The 23,617-nt window shown below is 52.1% G+C and overlaps 1 protein-coding gene across 4 annotated transcripts in view; it reads left to right on the top strand.

The window, feature by feature from the left end:
- Nucleotides 1–15,688, top strand: part of MAP2K4 (mitogen-activated protein kinase kinase 4) — a 107,262-nt gene extending 91,574 nt beyond the window's left edge. For all 4 annotated transcript variants that reach the window (XM_063352015.1, XM_063352017.1, XM_063352016.1 and 1 more), the window contains 4 exons: nt 7,622–7,699; nt 8,756–8,904; nt 11,347–11,392; nt 12,562–15,688. In XM_063352015.1, the coding sequence (XP_063208085.1) occupies nt 7,622–7,699; nt 8,756–8,904; nt 11,347–11,392; nt 12,562–12,675 (387 nt within the window). In that variant the 3' untranslated portion in view covers nt 12,676–15,688. The remainder of the gene's footprint in view (nt 1–7,621; nt 7,700–8,755; nt 8,905–11,346; nt 11,393–12,561) is intronic.
- The last annotated feature ends 7,929 nt before the right edge of the window (nt 15,689–23,617 follow it).

Raw genomic sequence — 23,617 nt, 5'->3', positions numbered from 1 at the left:
GCGACTGAGCGGCTTATCATCTTAAGGCGGATTGGATTGTATTTTATGGCTATGCTATAACACGCCCCCCAGGTTTTTACAAATGTAGACCCTGGAATTCAGCAAACTTCCAGCATTTCTTTCATCTGCGGAGCATATAATAAGAGCCGCAGTTCCTAGCACGTTGCCCCAGCTACACAGCTTTAATCGTGAGGGTCCCCTGGGAGCCCTCCTGTCCCTCTCTAGGAGCCTGTCTGTCACCCCGGGGTGCTGCTTGTCCTGTGTCTGGTCGAGTGGGTCAGCGTCCGGCCTGACCCCAGCTTACCAAACATTCACATCACACTTAATTCTTCAGGAAGCCTTATTTGTCACACTAGCAATATTTTTATAATACGGAGAACTTAGCAATGCTAATTTTATATTTTCATGGATATTATTAGCCGTAGGCCAAGGGAAGACAACACTGAGGTCCCATTATAGATCCTTTTCCCACGCAATAGAGTCCTTTTAACAACAGTTACACTCTGAACTCTATCAGTGAAGCCATTTCCTAACGCAAATTACTGATGCTTGATTTAGTGGCAGCCCAGACAATGCATCGCACTAGTTCGAGTTTATTACAGCCACGCATTTACTTTCTTTAACAAGACGAAGAAGGTCATCGAGAATAAGCTGTGCCAAGCCCAACGGGACCTCATTGCCTTCATTAATGTTCCTGCCAATCTTTCTGTGCCTCGCAAGTGTCTGCCGTCCGCCAGTCCATCTCTTTCCTGGGATCTTCCTGCTATTGAGATGGAGGAATTCAAACGCAGCTAGGAAAGCCAGCTGGGAGGGGACGGTAATCCCATGTGAACGGAAACCAGCGTCTCCACCTGGAAAAAGCTGCCGGAGAAGTTTTTAAATGAAACATTCTCTCAGAGTAAATATGTAGAGGAAATAGGAGGGGAGGAAAGGCCATTCTCTAGAAACATGATCTCTGCTGATAATCTCCGTGCAGCCACAGGCTCCATGGCTGACCAGGGGGAGGGACAGGAAATCAAAGAACAGAGGGGATTTTGGAAGGAAAGCCTGAATGCAAAAGTCCAAGCGGGGATGAATATTTTGGCTGAAGTGTTTTTTGTCAATAATAATACTCTTACCTCTTAGGTAGTGTTTTTCTTCAGAAGGTGTAGAAGCGGTGCGCACAGACACTGTTACTGCTGCTCTCCGAGAGGTGGTAGACCGAGGAGCCGGGGGAAGCGGCAGATCCACCTAGCCAGCAAAGACAGAAGAGCTCATGTTCTCCCCTTCCCTGTCAGCTCTTCCACCCATCATGCTGTATGTCCTTTGCTCTGCTGCGTCACACGCTGGATGAGGAGCCATGTCTCCCCCTGCATCCAGGCTGGGCTGCCGCGTAGGACGCTGCACGCCCTCGGTGGCAATTGGTGCTGTGATACAGGTCCAGAGAAAACAAAGAGTTAATAGCTTTGTCAGTCACCTAGTACTGGAGAGCAGGGCTATAACTGTAGACAAGACTTTATCCGTCCCAGTGCGACTGCGATGCCTCGCTTGCTCCTGTGAATGACTCACATCTGTGCTCTTAGGCTGAGGCTTTTGCAGCACTGAGGTCACCTTCTGTGAGCTCCTACGTGCCCAGGAGGAGATCCAGAAAGCGTGTTAAGCTTCACTGCACATAAAAATTGAGATCCACGTGAAATGAGACACCTCACCTCTTTAACAGCCAGAAGAAGAATTTGGTGTCACCAAAGGGAGATCGGTGTCACCTAAGTGAGAACCTCAAAACTCCCCATAGAGCAGAGCAGTAACACCAGCCAGGAGGAGTGGATGGGAGTTCACATCAGTTTGGAGCTCCAGCACCTACCGTAGGGCTTCACCTTGGCCACCGAGGTGTGCACAAGAACCAGCACAGTGAGTCCCCTTGAGAACAGTCCCCTCACAGAGCAGGACTGCCTGTCCTCTCCTTTCTGGAGATGGTGGTTGTGTCCGCGGGGCTGGTGGTGAGCGTCTCGCAGGGAGGTGAGCAGTCAGGCTCGTCCTCAGCCTTACCGGGTCTGAACTGCCAGCCCAGCCCTGTGGAGAAGTCAGGGAAGGGGCTTGCAGGAATGAAACGTTTGGAGGTCTCAGCGAGCAGACGAGAGGGAGCTGTGTGCAGCATCCTCGCACTCTGGAGGAGGAGGAGGAGGAGGAGACAGGAGAAGCAGGTCCGAGAGCCCAGTGAGTCGGTGCCTCCTCGCCTGCCCCACTTTGTGCCCATCGCTTGCATTGCAGCCTGGGCCACGCTGTGGCACTGACGCTGGCTGCTGCCCTGTGCTCCGCTGGGGTGTGCAGGGGAGAGTGACAACATTTTCCTGTACTGAACAGCAGAAGAATTTCCCAAACCAGTTGTTTATGGTCCTAAAGATGGTTGGCATTGCTGTTGTACACGCGTGCAGGCAGCTGTTCAGAGACATCGCTCCCCTCCTTGCTGTGGCTTCGGGTTGGAGTTGGCCCCAAGAGCCAAATCGCTTGGGCAGCGACAGGTGCTTCTCTCTGCGAACCCTTGTGGGGCACCAAACGAGAAAGCCACAGTAACGGGGTCACCACCGCGGGGGAGTCGGCATTTTTGTCTTGAGCATCCCTAAACAAATACCCATGTGGTATTTCGGTTAACACAGCAGCAGAACAACATGCTAGGGAGCCTTGACTGTTGGTGCGAGACTCGTATCCAGTTTGCGTCAGGGCAGTGAAGGTCTGTCAGCTCTGACAGGCCCAGTTCCTGGCTCCCTGTGTGCTTTGCAGCTGAATTTGGCACAGCTGATGCTGCAGCTGCACCCCCCAGCCCCGCTTCCAGGTCTGCGGTGCTTCACCTTGCTCCTGCCATAGGCCAGCGCCAGCGAGGTCACTGGACTTCATTTCACGTGTTTTTCAGTGTGAGAAGATAGTCTCCAACAGAGGCTGGCAGCTTCCGTCTTGCATCCGTCTGTTCCCCGTGGTTGGAGCAGAGGGAGAGCTTGTGTCATGTAGATTTTGTTCTGCTTTTTGTATTGCAAAAATTTAGCTCTTTCTGGTTATTCTTATCTCCTGGTAACCTTTCATTTTCTTCTAGTTTAGGGACACATTGGCCTAAGTGGCAAATAAGAATTTGTTATGTACATTTCAATGCCATGGAGGCAGTTTTGAGTTCGCAGTGCATGCAGGATAAAATTCCCTGATTGTATAACCAGTGACAATCCAGATCAGGGCTTCAAGAACTGGGTTTTCCCAGAAATGCTGCTTTGCTCTTCAGCAACATGAAACAGCTGAAGGCTGCGGGGATACGTGTGTGCATCTGTCCTTGTGTCACACCCCAAATTGCCTGTGTTTGCCTGGCTGGTGTCTTGGAGGCGAGAGAGGATCAGTGCTGCCCGATTCTGCTCGTTTTTTCAGTCAAGATGCTGGTGCCGAGGTGGACGCTGAAATGCAGAGAAGCCCCATGACAGCCTGCACCCTTCTTTGATGCATTCATACCCTGCCTCTTCGCTGTCAGCACATCCAGCAGAGGGTCTCCATCTCAGCCGGTTCCTTTCCTGGCTTGCGCTTGGCGTTAGGTCACCTGGCAGGAGCCAGGCTTTGTCTGCAGCCCTCGTTCCAGGTGCCTGGAGTGTGACGTGCTGACTCTTCCTTCGTTGGTGTTAATTGCTTCCATGTCATCTCCATGGAAAATTCCCAGGATTCTTTTGCTCTCTATTTAGACAGGATTTATTTTGGTCCATTCTGCTTTCCCTTTAACTGTGCCACCAGGGTCTAGGGCCAGGTCCCTGTTGCTCCATCTGCTGGGTCGTGGTAGAAGGCTACCCCTGCGTGGGTGCTTCGGAGCAGCTCTGTCTCATCAGTGCCACCTACCTCACCAGTCCCTGTAACACACAACCTTTTAGTACTTCACTCCCTGCCCAAACTACCTGCTCTCCAGGCAGTCCCATAATTCACCGTGCTGCATGGAAAATGAATCCTTCTTCTGCAGGCTGTGAATTGCTGTACTCTGCTGCGGCACTTCCCTGTGGATCCGCGGTGTGGGAGCCCCGGCACTGGCAAGGCTGGCATTCCCATAATTTTGTGTGGCCCTGTACTGGCTGGTCCCTGGTAGCAGCCTCCAGACGTGATGATGTGTCCCCAGCAGCACGCAGGGTCAAGCCACTCACTGGTGTTCCCGCGCACCAGCGTCCATCTCATGGGCCCCATGGTGATGTGTGTGGGACTAAAGAGACAGTCTCTTGTCACGAGGTGGTCCTTGTTCCTGTGAAGTAATTTCATGGTGGGAAGGTACGCGCCAGCCAGGGAATCCATCTTCTGTTGCCAAAATTCATGTGGCCTGGCATGGATAGCGACCATGCCCCCGGAGAGCTGCCTTGCTGTGGGGCAGTGGTCCATAGTGGCCTGCAGCACAGGTAGCATCAATACAATCATCAAATCATTGAATCTTAGAATGGTTTGGGTCGAAAGGGACCTTCAAAGATCATATAGTCCAACCCCCTTGCTATTCACTAGATCAGGTTGCTCAAAGTGCTGTATAACCTGACCTTGATCACTTCCAACGATGGGGCATCCACAGCTTCTCTGGGCAACCTGTTCCAGTGTCTCACTGTCCTCATCATAAAATATTTCTTCCTTATGTCCAATCTAAACCTGCCCTCTTCCAGTTTGAAGCTATTGCTCCTTGTCCTGTCACTACAGACCCTGGTAAAGTCTTTCTCTGTCTTTCTTATAAGCCTTCTTTATATATTGAAAAGCTGCAATGAAGTCTTCTGGAACCTTCTTTTCTCCAGGCTGAACAACCCCAACTCTCTCAGCCTGTCTTCACAGCAGAGGTGTTCCAGCCCTCTGACCATTTTTGTGGCCTCCTCTGGACCCACTCTACCAGGTCCATGTCTGCCTTGTGCTGGGAAGCCCAGAGCTGGATGCAGTGCTCCAGGTGGGGTCTCATGAGAGCGGAGTAGAGAGAGGGAGAGTCACCTCCCTCCGCCTGAGGGACAGGGAAGGGACAGCTTGGTCTGCTTGACACCCACTCTTGCTGCTGGGAACCAAGAAGGCAGGAGGAGCCACCAGCGTCTGGCAGGAGGGGTTGGAGGCAAGAAGATGCAAGGAGAGCTTTGCACAGAGGGACTGGTGTTGCAGGGCTGCAATCAAGGCAGCGCAGTACCAGGCACGCTGCTGGGCCAATGGGGTCTGGCTCTTCTGGGGCCTGAGGCCCGGGGATGCTGGGGGGGGCTGTGTGGGGGCCGTAGGCAAACAAGGTTGGTGGGGAGGGGCAGGTCCATCGTGCTGCCCATGGCATTGGGGCAGGGCAGGGTAGACACAGCATCACTCGTGAGCATGATTGATGAGAGTCCCTGGAAATTCCTTTTCAGTCTGTCACCTTCTGTACAAGGGGACAGAGGAGATGCCTACTCAGCCACATCTAATGCTGGTCTGTTGTTGATGCCATGTTCTTCTGTCCACCTTCCCACTGCTGGCATTTTCTGTTTGCTTTCTCAGGAATATTTTGTTCACAGAAATACATCACTGAGACCATTTTGACTTTTTCTGTGCCCACTAGGTGATGTTATTCCACATGTTACTTCCGAGCAGGGGACAGCTTTGATTTATAAGTCTGAGCTTCTCTTATCCTTCCTGAGCTTGAGTGTGAGCCAGTGCTCACCCACGGGCTCCTCCTTGAGATGTTTTGCTTCTCACTGCAATGTCCAGTAACTGCCTGATACACCCAAGAGCATCCAGATGCTCAATGTCTGCCGCTTGTCAATCCTTCCTCCCCTCAAATGAGCAAGTAGCAGGGGCTGGGAATACACATTTTTCCATTCAGGTTCTCACCCCTCTTGCTGATTTCACGTACTTTTCCCACTCTTTTAGCTATGAAATTGTGGAGAAGTTGTCATTGCGTTTCTGTTCTCTGTATCTAAAGAAATGGGTTATTGTATTAGCTCTTAATTCTTTATCAGCTCATTGGCAGCCTGTTGGTATGATATACCCGGTATGGAAAGACTGAACTCATCCAGCAAAGGCAGGATGCTGGGTTGTGAGCAGTTAAAAGCATGAGTATACCTGCAATATAGATGTGGTTGGTTTTGACTGAGCTACAAGATGAGCATGGGAAGGGCTGATGGTAGGTTTAAGAGAGGTGAATTTTAGTAATTTTGTTATTTTGCACGCCCTCCCTTCAGAATTATTGAAAATTCCATCCGAGTCCTGAGAGGAATAACTAATACATGAGCTTCAGATGAATGGAAAGCACAACCAAAGCATATGAAAGCAAAGTGAAGGGCAGACCTGGGAGGGTGGGAAAGGCAGCCTGTTCCAAAGCTGTAACTGGGAGTAAGGATGATAAAACTCATCAGTTGCGCTGGGAAGTCAACGTACCCTCTCCTGAGGAGCAGTGGAGACGAGGGTTGGTTGTAGGAGAAGCCACATGTGGAACCACTGAACCTTGGTGGAAACTTCTCCCTTCTCTATGTGGGTATGCATGGGTGGTGGCCTGGGCAAGTTTCCTTCTCGGAGAAGATCCTGGTGACGGAGAGAATGGGAGAGGTGTGGAAGCAGTCACAGCTGGGACAGCCGCGTGGGAGTGGTGGGCTGCAAAGAGGAGAGCTGGCAGCAAGGCAGAGCAGCCGGAAACGCCATGAGGGTTTGGGGGCTGGGAGGTACTGTGGGAACGTGGTAGTTTTCTCATGTGGTGGTCCACTGGAGGGCTGAGGTTGCACTAAGGGGCTTCATTCATTGCGTGGCACTCTTCAGCTGGTATCTGCCACGAAATTCTATAAAAATGTAGCTTACAAAGCAACCAGGGCTTTCGTAGTGTTTCCTGTACCCGATAATTTAGTATTTTATTGCAATTCAGGTGCCTTTATTGTTGTTGTAGTCAAAATTGAATGAGACTCTGTTTCTTTTGACATTTTAATTATTGCATTTTTAACAAAAGAAGGCAGAATTGAGGTTTCTCATAAAGATGACATGCAAAGCATAAGGATGTTTTGTGCTGGTTCACCTCTCTGGATAACTCGCTTTTAGGTGCAAATCACCCATGCCTGGCTCGATACTTTTTTCTACAGAAAACTTTTTTGATGTCTGAAGAACTTGTAACATAATAGTTGCCTTCAAGGGATTCCCAAAACCTTGTAAAGAAGAGCTGTTCTTAAAATGCATTGTTTTTAATACCTTCTGAGGTTAAGCAACCTCAGAAGAGTTCTGGTAGACTCTGCTAAACCTCAGCTCCTTGGCCTGGTGAATGAGATGTTTATTCCTGTTGTTATGATTCCCTCGGGCCAACTTTGCTGTAAAAACAAAGAAAGTAAGACTTTGTGTTAAAGGGAGCCGAACTTAAAACAGAACTAAACAAATAGACAATTACAACTGTTCACGCTGCGTGTAGAAAAGAAGAAAAACCAACAGCGGTTGGACTGTGCTGAATTGCCGTTTCAGATCACCTTTTACACTGTGCCCCCATAAAATCAATGTTTGATGTTAAGATGTTTCTCTGCAGGGGCTGAACATCTGCCCTGGCAACAAGTTTGCCTCTAGGGATGTGCCAGGCTCTGCCCAGCGGGATGAACTTAGAGTTTTTTCTAGGTTTGCAGATGCTTCTCATTCCTTCCTGCATGGCTCAGTGTTTGACTGGTCCTTCTTCCTGTTTCAGCCTGAAAGGATAGATCCCAGCGCATCCAGGCAAGGCTATGATGTCCGCTCAGACGTCTGGAGCTTGGGAATTACATTGGTGAGTGAGCGGGGGTTAAACCCTCTGCTGCGCGGTACGTTCCTGGTGGGTAGGCTTGGTGCGCTTTGCAGCGTGATGGAGTTGGTTGGTGTCAAAGACGTGCTCGAAGCAAAGCGCAGCTCCGCTGCCATGAAGCATTTGCATGTTGTGATTGAAGTGGGCACCTCCTGGCTCAGAGAGAGTGTAAATCCCTTCAAGACAGATGGCTCTCCTGAGCCCCTGAGGATACATTTAGCTGCAGCGATGTTTTGCAGAGAAAAGAGATGTGAGCAGGGAAGAGGTGTCAGATCATAAATGAATTTTGTCCTCAAAATCTCAGATGAGAAGGGATGGGGAGTGTGGTGGTGCAGAACAGAGCACCCGGCTGGTGTAAATAAGCCTCTCTCAGCCTGGCATCTGATGTACTTCGACTGTGTAGGACTTCAGTTAATCCTGGATCCCGATTGCTGATTCCTCTGTGCCTTAACCACAGACTGCTGGGTGCACACGTTGATAAATTGAAAAGATCTTCCCATCTTGAGGTAGTGAAGTAGAAAAAGCAGAAGCAATAAGTATGAATCAGTGCTTCTCTCTTCCCCACTGGCGTTTTAAAATGCTCATTTTCATTGTCCTGCAAGGAGTTTGACTTGATGATCCTTACAGGTCCCTTCCAACTTGAGATGATCTATGATTGTATGATTCTCATTATCCATTTTCTGTAGTGGTCGGTAGGATGCTTGGGAAGGGACTGGAGGATTTCACTCTCCTACTTTTGAGCACCCTAGTAAGAGTCTTGGTTCATTTTATAGTCAGTGGAGGAGAAGACATTGTCAGCATGGAAGTATGTTCACATTAAGCCAGGTTAAATCTGGAGGTTCTCCTAATGTAGGCAGCAGAACTTGCTGTTGGGTAAAATTTCCCCATCTCTTCTCTCAGCTGAGCTTCGTCTAGGGAACGGGATGAAGAATCTCATCTTAGTCTTCCTTTTTGGAGCTTCAGGGTCCTCGCAGACATTTTCTTACCCCGGTGGAACTTACCTTGTATAACTTGCCTGGTGCTGTTGCTGTCTCTCTGCAGTATGAGCTGGCCACGGGGCGATTCCCCTACCCCAAGTGGAACAGTGTGTTTGACCAGTTGACACAAGTAGTAAAAGGAGACCCACCGCAACTGAGTAACTCAGAGGAAAGGGAGTTCTCCCCAAGTTTCATCAACTTCGTCAACTTGTGGTAAGTGTTTCCTACTGAAAGCACTTGGAGTTGGCTTGTTTTGTCATTGCTAGGTATTCAGCAAGGGTCACGTGCCAAGCACTTAGTTTCTTTCTCCTGTGCCAATGTGAGGGTGAGGACCTTTCACGTTTCACTGTTTGGGAGTGATGGGAGACTTGTCTGGGTGGGGGCTGAAGGGCAGAGATTTGCTGAGAGTCTGTGCTCAGGAGAGGCATGAGAAGACCCACGGCAGGAGGTTTGTGTGCCCAGGTAAGGGCCTGGCCTCTGCATTCTGTTCCTTGGTATGACACAGCCGGGGGCCAGACCTGCTATTTGCCCTTTCTTCTGCAGGCAGAAGCCCAAGACACTTGGCAGTCTTGTCTCGTGGTGGGGCTGAGGATCTGTACTGGTCCTGCCTTTTGCCTGGCAAAGCCAGGAGCCTTCCCACCCAGTTCTGCTCAGCACAGTGACGGTCAGGACCTGCAGCGGGTGGCTTGCTTGGTGTTGGCTTCATGTTTTGTGTCAATCATGTCAAGATCAAGACTAGAGGTGCTTTTCTGAGAGGGCAGGGCTTCTGCAGCATGGTCAGCCTTGGATGGGGAGTGTGCAGGGTTTGTGGAGGTGGGGCTTGTGGCCGTCCATCAGCCCATCCTTGGATGGGGAGTGTGCATGGTCTGTAGGTTAAGGGCCAATTGGGAATTTTCTGGTGAAGGTTCAATATCATTCATATCAAAATGTGGAAGGTGGTCAACATAGTTTTGTTAACCCAATGCCAAAGCACACAGGAGATCCACCAGTGTGACGACCTGTGTTCCTCTTCTGGGACCTTCTGATGCTGGACATTCCCAGGACAGGGGTGTCCAGCTCAAAGCTCTGTGACAGAGAGACTCAGCTTTAGACAATTGTAACTTTCATAGAATCACAGAATGGTTTGGGTTGGAAGGACCTTAAAGCTCATCCAGTCCCACCCCCCTGCCCTGGGCAGGGACACCTCCCACCAGCCCAGGTTGCTCCAAGCCCCGTCCAACCTGGCCTTGAACCCCTCCAGGGATGGGGCAGCCACAGCTTCTCTGGGCAACCTGGGCCAGGGGCTCACCACCCTCACAGCAAAGAATTTCTTCCTCAGATCCCATCTAAATCTCCCCTCTTTCAGTTAAAAACTGTTCCCCCTCATCCTGTCGCTACACTCCCTGATCCTGAGTCCCTTCCAACCCAAACCAGTCTGTGGTTATGTGGAAGCGTGCATGGAAATTTCGGAGCAAAACTTGGTCTGTGAGCTGAAGGTCTGACTAGTTGCCTTAAAGGTGTTGTGAGGAGCTTATTCAAACCCCAAAACTCTCTGAGGTTAGAAAATGAATTGCTGTTGGGTAGCCTGAAGCGAGGATGTGTTTGCAGCGGCTTTCCCTGCCCCTGCACAGCTCTGCAGGCAGGTCACAGGACCAACCAGCGCCGGCGTTAATTACCCTCTGCTTCTCCAAATAATTTCAGTCCACGCAGTGGTAGTGCTGGTGCTTGAGAAAGGTCCAGCCGAAGCTGCCAGGGATGGAAAAGCAGCTGTTGGGAATTGACCTTGACTCCCCTCGTTTGGACAAGACGCTCCAGCCCTGCTCTCTCTTCCCGGCGGAGCAGCTCTGGCTCCGGGGGCTGGGTCTGCTGGTGCTGCAAATCGCCGAGCCCCGTCCTGCAGCCCCTCTGCCTCTGGTCCCTGTCACCTCTCCTGTCCCCTACCATGGCCCCTGCTGCGGGGGCTCAGGTGGCCTTTGCTGCCGCCTGGGGCTGGGCAGCCGGCAGATGGTCGAGGTGCTGGCGGAGCCCCGCAGGAGGGGACGCTTTCCAGCCGGGCTCCCCTGTCCCCCGGCAGCCTGTGGGCAGCCACGTCACCTCTCCTGTCCCTTCCCGGTGGCCGTGGCCTGCTCAGTGCTGGATATGCCACCAGTGCCGGGAGCCCGGACCTGGCCCTGCAGAGCGGTTTGGGCGTCCGCTGACTGCTGCAGCCCCGGCGCCTGCCCACGCAGGCAGAGACAATGGCGAGGTGCCTGTGTCACCCGTCTGTGCCCTGACAGGCAGCGCGGGCTCTCCCCTGCCTCCGATGGATGGAGGACAGGCCAGTGGCTGCTGAACACAAGGCGTGGTGACGCTGCTGTCAGACCCATTGCCGTATGGAGGCAGTGGCAGGTGGGATGGCGTTGCGCTTGCAGCTCCTTTGGGCTCCCTCCCCAGGATTTGTTGGTGGCCACACTTGCTGTTCACCCATGCGGGGAGGGAGGGAGTCCCTGTGGCCACTCACAGCATGACAAGGATGTGTTTTCCAGAAAACACATTCCTGGTCTTGACTGGTTTGGGAGGCGGTGAATCCCACCACAACAGCAGTGGATTCAACGTGTCGTGTCAAAATTTGCATTTGATGTCTGTAACAATTTCCCTAATCCCACCTTCTCCTAATTCTCTTTCTGCTTTCTTTAGCCTTACAAAGGACGAGTCCAAAAGGCCAAAGTATAAAGAGCTTCTGGTGAGTGTGAAGCGTGGCTGCCCGTGCTGGCCGTCGCGGCGGTGCCGGTCGCAGAGCGGAGCTGGGGCGCGTGTCCGAGGTCGCTCCTTGTCTTCTCGGGCCATCAGGGCAGGGTGTGCAGCTCCACAGCCTGAGGAAGAGCACCACCTCCGTGCCACCGTCTCTGGCCTGTGGTCATGGCAATGGCCGGGATCGTTAGTGCCTGTACATAACCACAGGAGATGAGCGTGGAGGGATATGCCCCGCTGCCGTGGGTTGGTGATCCCTGACGTGGGCAGGCTCAGGCAGAAGCACGCTGGGTGCGCCATGTAAATGCTGCCTTTGCTTGAGGTCCTGGTACCGTGCAGGAGCCTTGTTGAACTGCTGGCCAGCACTGTCACGGGTGAAGGCCTCCAAGGCACAGGCCACACAACGAGGTTGGGAGTGCTCAGGCAAAAGTGAGACCTGAAAGCATGGCTCTGGAGTGAGACACCAGCAGAGCCTGTCTGTGGTGGGGGCGTCCTAAAGGAGGGAACGCAGTGAGGCTTTTGGGCTGGATAAGTCACACTTGGCAGCCATGCACCTTCATGGAGCGCTGGGCATCTGGAAGCCACCTCTTCAGGGGATGTGTGAAATCACGGCCTGAGTCCCTGGTGGTGGTGGTGTGATACGGAAGGACTTTCCCTGGTGTCCTGGCCCGGAGGGTCACTGTGTCGTTACATCCCAGCGGCTCTGAGTTGGGTCCGGCCAGTGCGGCCTCTGGGGCAGAGCAGAGGGTCAGGGTTCACAACTGGGCTTGGGACCTGATCGTCTGTTTGACCTCCGTAAGCCGTATCTCCCCATCGCACCTGTCTCCCCATTGCTGACACGGCTGACAACGAAACCTCTCTTGAAAGTATTTCAGTGCGTGCCCATGCTACAAAGCTGCCAGGCGCTGCTGACACTGCGCCCTCACTGCCTCCTGCCCAGCAGTTCTGGCACCCCTGGAGTCCCATCCCGCCTCCGTCCTGCACGTTAGGGATTCCCCATGTGTAAAACCCGTGGACCAGGCTGTGTCCTGTTGTCCTACAGCCACCACCAAGCCCCGTGTTCTTGCGTCAGGCAAATCCATACATTAAGCTTCTATCTGGGGTAGCCAGCATGCGTCAGAAGGGTGAACGTAACCGTGTTGTCTCTTTATCTGATTCCAGAAACATCCCTTCATCCTGATGTATGAGGAACGCACAGTGGATGTTGCATGCTATGTTTGTAAAATCCTGGATCAAATGCCAGCAACTCCCAGCTCTCCAATGTACGTCGATTGATATTGCTGCTACATCAAACTCTAGAAAAAGGGCTGAGAGAAAACAAGCTGTAAAGAATTTTCATCACATATTGCAGTGTTTTTAATGCTCGCCCAAACACCATGTGCAATAATATTGGTGTTATTTCCATCCTGTCTGTATACTGTTGTCACATATAAAGTGCATCCCTGTAATACCTGATCACACAGTGTTAGTGTTGGTCAAAGAGAGACCTCATCTTGCTCTTTTGTGGACATATTCATGAAATGTGGAAATAAGTACATTTATTTGTTGACCGTGATTGGATAGCACCTAAAATTCATTTCTAGACTCAAAACTTGGAGACTTCTCAGCAGCTACTGGAAAGATTTTTCTCTCAAACTCTTCCAATTGTTGTTTCAAGTAATAATAAAAAGCAAACAAACAAAAGTTAGGCGTTGTCTGTCTGAACATTAAGAGACTTTGCCTGGAGGGAGAAGAACGTGCTTAACCAACGAGATGCTTTGCCTTCTGGAGCTAGAAAGGCAAAGGAGAATTTTATTCTTCACAAAGTGCAATAGATTTTACTGCTATGAAATTCTGTTGCTTTACAGTCGCAGTGTACTTTCTGGGGACAGTGTGCTCAGCTGAACTTCCTGTTAAAGAGAGATCATGTTAAATATAGTGAATATGTCTTTACCAAAAATATGTTGCGTTGAAAGAGGCTAACATTAAACTATTCAGAGATGGGACATAATGTATTCTTTCTCCTTTTACCAAGCCAGCCACTCTTCACTCTTAACTAGGTGTCCTGTAAATTGTTACCTGGTAAGATAAGACCTTTGACCTGAAGAATTATTAAACTACTCAATTGAATTTAACCTGCTTGTGACCTGATTTATAGCTGCACAGTGCTCACCGCCAGCTGGCTTTGCCTTGCCTTCGATGAGTGCCGTTCACAAAGTCTGCAGCTGTTTTAACGAGCCGCCAATGGATGTCTGTGACTTCTGGCCCGCGTTTCTCCTGTTCTCCCCTCTCCCCAGCCCTGATGCGCCTTTTTGCTGACCCGAGACCAGCCCGGCAGCGCTGCCACCTCCCAGCCCAGTGTCCCTCTCAAGAGCAAACCTCGGCGCTTCCTTCTCGCCGCCAGCGGGATGGTGGGGATGTCCCCTGCCGGGTGTCCCCCGCCGCACCGGGCTCCGTGCCGCCCGCGCCTGCCAATGTCACGCTCTGCTTAGCTTGCTGGAGACCTCGTTCACCACCTTCTGGGCATGTTTAACCGCTTTTGTGACCCTCTCTAGTGCTTGTCACTGCACCCCAGAGCGAACCTCACTGAAACTGGTGCAGATGGAGATGAGGGCACCTCTAATGCCTTGTGGGCTTTGGGCTGACCCAGCAAGTCCAGGCAAGCTGTCGTCTCCTCGCCCTCTGCTCAGTAAAAAAGTGCACCAGTCTTTTTTTTTTTTTTAAATTGACATATTTTTCAAAGATTAATTGTTCCTGAATTAATTTTTTTTCCCCAAAGCATTGCAGCTTTCGGCTCTTTGGGAGCATACCAGGGGTACAACGGAGGCTGCAGGGTCTCTGATTTCTGTTTCAAATTGTCCAGTTTAGGCACTTGTTAGGACTTTGTCACTGTTACAGCGACCTACTGTCAGAGCTCTGCGGCGAAACGGGACCCAGGACACAGAGGGCTCGAGACGCAGTGGGACGGGAAGCGGCGGTACTGGCAGGATGCCCAAGGAAGGGGCTTCCCACGTCAAACCAGTGCTGCCGAGAACAGACTGGGCTGCTGTGGGAGCACTGGAGACCAGCACATCCCTGCCCCGGCTGCTGGGCTGGGCAAGCAGAGGGCCAAGGCTGCGCTCGTGTGGACGGACACTGGGCGTTTCTCTGGCCGTGGAGGTGACGCCCTCACCCAAGGCGTACAGCGCTGGCATCTCCCGCTTGGCGGTGGCAGCGGGTCCCCGGCTGCGGCTGACGTGGTCCCTTGGGGTGCAGGGCGGTGCCGTCCCCCTGCCCTCCCCGGACGGTCTCCCAGCGGGGCTGCTCCTCAGGCGGGGCAGGCGCTAAAGTCTTCCCGAGATGGAGGAGGCAGAGCTTTCTGAAGTAACTGGTCATTCCCAGCAGCTCTGGTGAATCACGTGGAAGGATCAGTTGAACAAGATACTCAGCGTATCCAAAGAGGTAATTCTCCCCCCCGGCCCATAGCCTCAGAAAACGCAGCTTTTCTCAGGCTTGGCAAATCCCCGCGGCTGCGATTCGTCTCGGCAGCCTTCATCCCCCGTAGGGGGACCTCGGGCACCCCGAGCCTCTGGGGGTGTGGGCTGGGGGCACCGCAGGGACCCAGGTCCGGTAAAGACAGACGCAGGCAGAGGTGCTGTGGCTCTGCCCCCACCTTTCAGTCATCACGGTCTATTTCCCATCCTGGTGACAGGGAGCCCAAGCGCCTGCCACAGGGCTGACGCCGAGATGGAGCCTCCCAGGCAAGCGCCGGGGTGCGCTCCCTGCTGCCCACCCTCCGGAGCGGGGCCCTGGCAGCGCCTCCGGTTTGCTCTGGACGGATGGGAAATGGAAACGCGAAGCTTTGAGCCGCGGGTGGCCGGGTCAGGGGTGAGGTGCCGTGGCGCGGGCGGCTGTACGGCAGGACACGTGTAGCGTATGGAACACGGCTTATTATAAAGGGTGCACCATTTGTTGCAATGTATCTTTATTTAAAAAAAAAAAATTAAAAAAAAAAGGTGTATAGTGTTCCAAAGCTGTGAAAATAGTGTAAGAACTGTACATTGTGAACTCTGGTTATTATTTTTTTTCTTGTACCATCGAGAAATGTATAAAAATTATCAAAAAGCTGATGTGCAGGGATGTCACCTTATTGTCTGTAAAATGGAGATCAGGAACATAACTGCTTCAAAGAGCTTCAGAATATTTTATCCAGTATCCTGGTTTGACTTCGTCTTCTATTTAAGATATTATCCATGGATCAGAGTGTTTATGTAATAGTTCTATCATTTGCCTGCAGGTCAGTTGTAATAAAACTAGGATGCGACTGTGACCTTGGTATTTTCATTTTGTAAGGTCAGACATGAATGGGAAGATTCATTAAAAAAGCTGTTGGAAATACCTGGCTTCCAGGAGATTCCTCCAGGCGGACGCAGCTGTGCAGGAGACGAGCAGCCTTCGAAACCGCTTATGCTAAATTTAAAAAAAAATAATAAAGTGTAGGGAGACCTGGATATATTTTCTTTCCCTGGAAGGCTGCCGAGCTCTCTGCGCTCGGGGGCTGCCTCAGGTGAGTGCTGCGCGCTGTGCTGGTGGCCGAGGACACCGTGTCCCTGTGAGGAGGGCGGGCGGCCATGCCCGCGCTCTGTGGACAGGGCGGCTGGTGGGCACAGCTTTACTTTGGCGAGGACAGCCCATGTCTGCAAAGTCTGATCTGAGCGTACCGAGGAATCTAATTCCTACTGCCAGACCTCCTGGTGCTGGGACAAGTGTCTCCTGCCTGGAAGCCACAGAGGGCTCGGAGAGTGCGCAGTCAGGTGGGCAGAACCGGACCCCAGTGGCCCCACTGGACAGGGGACACAGTGTTGGGGGAGAGGGGCTGGCCGTGAGTGCTGTAGCGCTCAAACTGGTTTGATGGGACTGCTCCAGGAGCGCCCAATCCAGGGACAGGGAGAGGCAGAGCGTACTGGCAGGGATCACTGGTCACGGCTCAGCTCAGGACCAGGAGTACTTCCGAACGGGTCGAGTAACCTGGGATTGGCTCTCGCAGTGTCCCTTCATGTGAAGGGTGAGAATTTTATTAAGGGAAGGCAGATAGCAGAGCTGAAGAAGTCTTGCTGCGTAGAGAAACACCGTGTGAAAGGTTAGTGGTGGTTGAAGTCTTATCAGTTTGCATAAATTCAGTGTTTCCACCACATGAAGCTTTTTTTCTGGAAGGTTCCTGTTGCCAGCACAATACTCGCCATATTTTGGACCACCTGCTGTCCCCGCTCTTCAGCCAGAGCCCAGGATCCCTGATGTGGTGATCTCCAGGTAGAAGACAAAATCCAACCACGCACCAGGGCAGCTGGGCAGAAGCTGGAGGACCTGGTTCTTCACCTTACAGCTCCTTTTTCCATAATTGGGGCTGCTCTGGGTTTCTGTTCTGTTTGCACTGCAACCTGCCTTTGCATCCTGAGATTGTTCTCAAGGAAGATGTCCCAGCTGGAGGAGCGAGAGAAGCTGGTGGCTGGAGGCGAGTCCACCTGCACATACCCTGCACTGGCTGTTCCCATGCTCTGCAGCGGGCAGAGGATCCCTCTCATCTCTTTTCTCCTGTGACAGTGGCATGCAGAAGGGACTGTGTTCGCAGCCATTTCAGCTCCTCTCAGTTGCCCTTTGTTGAACTCATGCTCAGTTTTCCTCCTGTGGACTCTTTTCCATGCCCATATGGACTTCACTGCCTTCGCCGAGGACCTTCGTTGTCATTGTGTCACTGCCAAGGGTGGAACAGAAAAACCCTGACCCACATCCCAGATGCCGCTAGTGTCTCAGACAGGACCCGCGCCTGTGCAGTGCCACCGTTGCTGCTCCATTGAGCCCTTGGACAATTCCAACATTCCTTGCTTGAGTGATGTACGATGGCTTTCTCCAGCCCTGGTGCTGGAAGTCCTCCTATGGACATCCTGACCAGGTCCATATGGCTTGACTCTGGCTTCTCCCTCTGAAGCACTCCGTGGGCTCTGAGACTGCCGTGGGGTCTGCACTCAGCGCTGAGGCTGAGGAGCAGATGTTTGAGCCAGGCTCCAGGTAGACCTTGAGCCACTGACCACCCTCTTTGTGCCCAGTGGTCCAGGCTGGCATCTCATACCATTTCCTCACATCTTTATGCACCCTCTTGCATGACTGAGAAGCTTCTCAGACCTTCACGAAGCATTATATAGCATACTGTGATCTATTATTATTATCATGAGTCTGTGGAACTCCAAGACCAGCTTTGAGGTTGGGATGAGTTCAAGCACATCCTTGCCCGGACCCGAGCACTGTGAATGCAGACGTGCACCACCACCTCTTCCTGTCAGGAGCTCTTTGAGTTGTGTGCTCCGTGTTTCCACTGATCTTCTGCCTGGCTTCCCCTCACCTTCATTGCAGCCTCTTGTCCCCTTTGGTGTCCATGTAAGTATAACTGAAGTGCTCAGGCCTGGGTTAATAGCGCAGGTGCTGCTTAGAAATAAATATCTTCATTTTCACTTTGACTCCTGATACAAATCACAAGCGTGGGCATTGCTTCGAACATGTTAAGGGTCCAGGGAAAGGAGGAGTGGCTGCTCTGACGAATAAGAAAAGAAAGCGGCTCTTGAATTTTTCCATTATGTTTCAAGCTGTGCAAACGCTCGGAGAACGGACGGAGGGATGAAGCACAAACCCCCTCTTCTGGAGACAGACAGTGCACCGCCACAGTGGCAGTAACAGCAGGGCAGGCTGGGGGGCTCTGCCAGGCCGTGTGTGACTAGAAGCCGTTATTGTTGGATAAATCCCAGATGGAAGGGCTGGGCAGGCCCTTCTGCCAGGGGAAAGTCGGTGTCTCCAAGCGCTTGCTACTTCAAATGGCAGATCTCTGCTCAGCTGCAGCAGAAGGGCTGGGTGCAGGGACGTCACTCCGCAGGAGCAGCTGTGCCCCCAAAAGCGCGGAAAGGCTCGGGGAGTGGGGAGGACGACGGGGACTGGTGTGTGCATGGGCTCACGCTGGGGAAGACGTGCGTGTTGCAAGGTTGTACGGTACCTGCGTGTGTCCGTAGTTGTGCTTGTGTGAGTGCAGACATCAGAGCGATGCTGAGAACCATTGGATGACGTGCTTTGTGTGAGCCGAACACCTCATTAGACACCAGACACCTCCTTATTGGCAACCATCCCCCACCGTCCTGCCCAGAGCACTGCTGCTCTGCCCTTTCTTCTCCCAAATATGGTCCCTGCTCGACAGAAGTCAGCACCTCAGATAGAAAGACAAGAAGCAAAATTTGGATGGCTGAATTCTTTTTATGCCTCTGGGGAGAAACTTGACTTTAGTGGCCGACCATGGAGGTGGTTCTCTCCGCTGGCCAGACAGGAGTGCAGCTTGTTGGACAGAGATGGAGCCAGCCACTGCTGCAGCGATCTGGATTGTGTTCAGTCAGATTATTTTGAGAAGAGGAGGAGATCCTGCACCACCACCTGAGGAAAACAGGTTTCTCACCAAATTCAAGATGGACTGAGAACCCGTCTGCTGCACGTCAGTAGCTCCATGGACCAATTACAAGGGGCTTGTCTTGAGAAGCTGTTGGGTGTTTCTGAGAAGATGAGAAGAAAGAACTTTGACACGAGGCCCACCAGACATTTGCAGAAGTGGTTCATGAGCCATTCAGTTTGTGGCCACCTCTACAGCCACAGTTTGTGGCTGACCCAGGAGGCACACTGAAATGTCGGTGCTCCACAGAAGCCCAACCCAGCAGTGCTGCTCCATGCAAGCACACCCTGGCCAACTGAAGATGCTTTAAGAGAAAAAATACGTGGAGAAAACTGTGATGGGTGCGTGGTCGGAAGGTGTATCTCAACCTTCTGTGTAGTGCAGAAGGCAGCCGCTCTCCTTGTCCCTGCGCCAGGATCCTGCACTTCTTTCTTCTTCTGCAATTGGGTGTGAGCTGGAAAAGCAGGAAGGAAGCAAATGAGGAAGGAGGATGGAAAGATTCAGATCCTGGGATTACGTATCACAGTGCTTTCCTAACGACATTGGAATATGATCCCAATTTCAAGAGGTCAGTGGAAACCAGCTTGAAATCCAGCCAATTCCTGCTTCCTGCAGAAAAGTCAGTGCAGCTGAAGCCACGCTGGTGGGATCCCCACCACCAGCATGTGACTTGAATGCGGGGGCGTTTCCAGTGAGGGGTGGCAGAGCCACTTCTCCGCATGGTGCTGGCTGAGGTTGGCACCAGGAAGGGGGGTTACTTGGACGGGAGAGGTTTGTGTCCCTGGGGAACATGTTTTCTTACCAGATGGGCAATGCAGGAGATGCTCCATGTCCTCTCCTGAGGTCCCATGCTTTTGTAGTGTTGAAGGCCAGTAAATATGGTGCTGCTGCTGCTGCTATGAGACTGCAGCCTTGTGCTGGGCCAGCAAAAGGGTCTCAGGACCTGCCAGACCTTGTCTGAACTGGCCTTAGCCTGCCTGGAGCTTTGCTGTAGCTTATTTAGCTGTAACAGCAATTCTCTAATGACGAGACGATCATTACTTGCTTTGTTTTAGCTCTCCTCAGTTGTGTGATGTAATGGAGTACATATTTTGTAACTAATGGCTAGTTATAATGAGAAGTTCTGTGCAGAAATAACCATCTGTGCTTCTCTAGCAAAGCGCCTGCAGAGGACTGCGGGCGCGGGGTGGCAGCAGGGGCCAGGTGGAAGAGGCACGGGATAATGCCAGAGGCCCCAGGGCCGTGAGTATCTCATCAGTGGTCAGTCACTGGTCACCAAAGGAATGGACTTGGGGGGGGGGAGGGGAGGGTCAAACCAGCCTTAAAGAAAGAGAACAAAGAACAGGCCTCCTGCATATGTAAATCACTCCAAGTACAGTAAATCCAGATGTAACGTGGAGTTACACACCAAGGAAGAAAGAGCATGCGAGAATGAGCAAAGGTGTAAAAATTGCCCCAGTTCCCTACAGCCGATTGTAAAGTGAGGAAGAAAAACCTATCACCATCATCTTTGCTTCTCCTGGGCAGGACTGAGGACGCTGACACATGCTATGAAATGACACATGCTATGAAGTGACCATGAAATGATAGAGTTTTCAATTCTGCGAGAAGCAAGGAGAGGGGTCAGCAGAACTGCTACCTTGGACTTCCGGAGGGCGGACTTTGGGCTTTTCAGGAGCCTGGTTGACAAAGTGCCCTGGGAGGCAGTCCTCCAGGGCAAAGGAGCCCAGGAAGCCTGGGTGATTTTCAAGAAGGAAGTCTTAAAGGCGCAGGAGCAGGCTGTCCCCATGTGCCAGAAGACAAGCCGTCGGGGAAAAAGGCCGGCCTGGCTAAACAGGGAGCTAGTGTTGCAACTTAGGGAAAAAAAGAGGATCTATGGCCTCTGGAAGGAAGGGCAGGCCACTCAAGACGACTACAAAGAGGTAGTTAAGCTATGTAGGGAAAAAATCAGGAGGGCCAAAGCCCAGCTGGAGCTAAACCTGGCTTCTGTTGTCAAGGACAACAAAAAAAGCTTCTATAAATATATTAGCAATAGGAAGAGGACTAAGGATTATCTCTGTCCTCTAGTAGATGGGGCCGGCAACATAGTGACCAAGGATGAGGAAAAGGCTGAGGTACTTAATGCCGTCTTTGCCTGAGTCTTCAGCAGTAGGACCAGTTGTTCCCTGAGCACCCAGACCCCTGAACTAGAAGACAGGGATGGGGAGCAGAATGAAGCCCCTCTAATCCAAAGGGAAATGGTGAGGGACCTGCTTCAGCACCTGGAGGTGCACAAATCTATGGGGCCGGATGGGATCCACCCAAGGGTATTGAAAGAGCTGGCGGAGGTGCTCGCCAGGCCACTTGGTATCATTTATGAGCGGTCCTGGACAACCGGGGAGGTCCCAGCTGACTGGAGGTTAGCAAATGTGACACCCATCCACAAGAAGGGCCGGAAGGAGGATCCGGGGAACTACAGGCCAGTCAGTCTGACCTCGGTGCCTGGGAAGGTCATGGAACAGATCCTCCTCAGTGCCATTACACGGCACATGCAGGAGAACAGGGTGATCAGGCCCAGTCAGCATGGGTTTGTGAAGGGCAGGTCATGCCTATCAAACCTAATATCCTTCTACGATAAGGTGACCCACTTAGTGGATGAGGGAAAAGCTGTGGATGTTATCTACTTGGATTTTTGCAAAGCTTTTGACACTGTTTCCCACAGCATTCTCCTGGAGAAACTGGCTGCTCATGGCCTGGACAGGTGTACTCTTCGCTGGGTAAAAAACTGGCTGGATGGCCGTGCCCAGAGAGTGGTGGTAAATGGAGTTAAATCCAGTTGGTGTCCAGTCACAAGTGGTGTCCCCCAGAGTTTGGTGCTGGGGCCGGTTCTCTTTAATATCTTTATCAATGATCTGGATGAAGGGATCGAATGCACCCTCAGTAAGTTCGCAGATGACACTAAACTGGGCGGACGTGTTGATCTGCTTGAGGGTACGTTGGCTCTGCAGAGGGATCTGGACAGGCTGGACGATGGGCTGAGACCAATGGTATGAGGTTCAACAAGGACAAGTGCCGGGTCCTGCACTTGGGACACAACAACCCCATGCAGCCGCTACAGGATTGGGGCAGAGTGGCTTGAAAGCAGCTCAACAGAAAAGGACTTGGGAGTGTTGGTTGACAGCCGGCTGAATATGAGCCAGCAGTGTGCCCAGGTGGCCAAGAAGGCCAACAGCATCCTAGCCTGTATCAGGAATAGTGTGGTGAGCCGGACTAGGGAAGTGATCATCCCCCTGTACTGGGCACTGGTAAGGCCCCACCTCGAGTACTGCGTTCAGTTTTGGGCCCCTTGCTACAAGAGGGACATTGAGGTGTTGGAGCGTGTCCAGAGAAGGGCTACAAAGCTGGTGAGGGGTCTGGAGGACAAACCTTATGAAGAACGACTGAGGGAGCTGGGGTTGTTTAGCCTGGAGAAGAGGAGGCTGAGGGGAGACCTCATCACCCTCTACAACTACCTGAAAGGAGGTTGTAGAGAGATGGGGGCTGACCTCTTCTCCCTGGTGACAAGTGATAGGACGAGGGGAAACGGGTTCAAGTTACGTCAGGGGAGGTTTAGATTAGATATTAGGAGACATTTTTTCACTGAAAGGGTTATTAAACATTGGAATAGGCTGCCCAGGGAGGTGGTGGATTCACCATCCCTGGAGGTGTTTAAAAAAAGGGTAGATGGGGCACTGAGGGACATGGTTTAGAAGTGGCTCTTGTCAGGGTAGACTAAAGGTTGGACTCGATGATCTTAAAGGTCCCTTCCAACCTCAACAATTCTATGATTCTATGATTCTATGGCACCCTGCACCCTCCTCCTCCAGCCTGGAAGCCCCAGAGAGGTGGTGAAAGGTGAGCGGAGCCCCCAGGGAAGGGGGTCGGGCCAAGGGGGTCTGTGGGCATTGATTAGAACTGTCAGTAACCCAAACGATTAGGGTCATTGTAACTGAACTATTTTTTTGAATTGACTATTACAACATCAATGAAACTAACAATAAATTAATTACGTTGTATAAAAGCCTGTTTCCTTTTGCATGCTACAAAATTTTGAGTGTAAGAACTTGGTAGGAATACAAGGAATGTAGTCCCTCACTTGCATGCGGAGAGTTGGTAGAAGTTTGAGGGTGGGGAGCATCTCTCTGAAGACCATCTTGTCCTTGACCTCCTGTGTGTAAGCCAAGACGTGCAGAGAGCTTTGGTGATCTCAAATGAACCTGGCCATGCAGCTGTATCACTACCAGTGCTCCAGAGTGAGCAAGAGTTTGGGCTTTAAAACCAGACGTCGACTATGCTGAAGGCCCCCGAGAACTTCAGTGCATCCTGCACACCCAGGAGAAGTTTTTCCTCCTTGGTGGCTTCCCTTTAGGTGTTACAGTATGGGGGTGACAGCAGGTCAAGGGGGTGCAGAGGCTCCATGCAGGGGTGTGGAGTGGCCCTGGTTCCCCCCCAGTGAGTTTGGGGGCAGGGGGTGGGTAGAGGCTTTGGGGGAACTGGCCAGGGATGAGCTGAGGGGTCTGGATGGGTGGAGGGTGGCGGTGTGCTCATAGAGAGTGTCCTGCGCTGGTGAGCAGGTGGGAGGGGGCTGTGCGCGCTGGTGACGAGGTGCCAGGGCTGCCCGTGCACGGAGGACCACAGGGCCCCTGGCCGGCGGGCGGTGGGGAGGGCTGGGGGCTGCTGTGGGTGCGGGGGTGGCACTGGGGTGCAGAGAGGGACGCCGATGGTGCTGGTGTGGGTGACGCAGGTTGACGGTGTGTCGGT

Source organism: Chroicocephalus ridibundus, chromosome 14 (assembly GCF_963924245.1).
Source record: "Chroicocephalus ridibundus chromosome 14, bChrRid1.1, whole genome shotgun sequence".
NCBI classification, from domain to species: Eukaryota; Metazoa; Chordata; class Aves; order Charadriiformes; family Laridae; genus Chroicocephalus; species Chroicocephalus ridibundus.
Note: the sequence above shows the minus strand (reverse complement) of the source record. Positions and strands in the feature narration are given on the sequence as shown.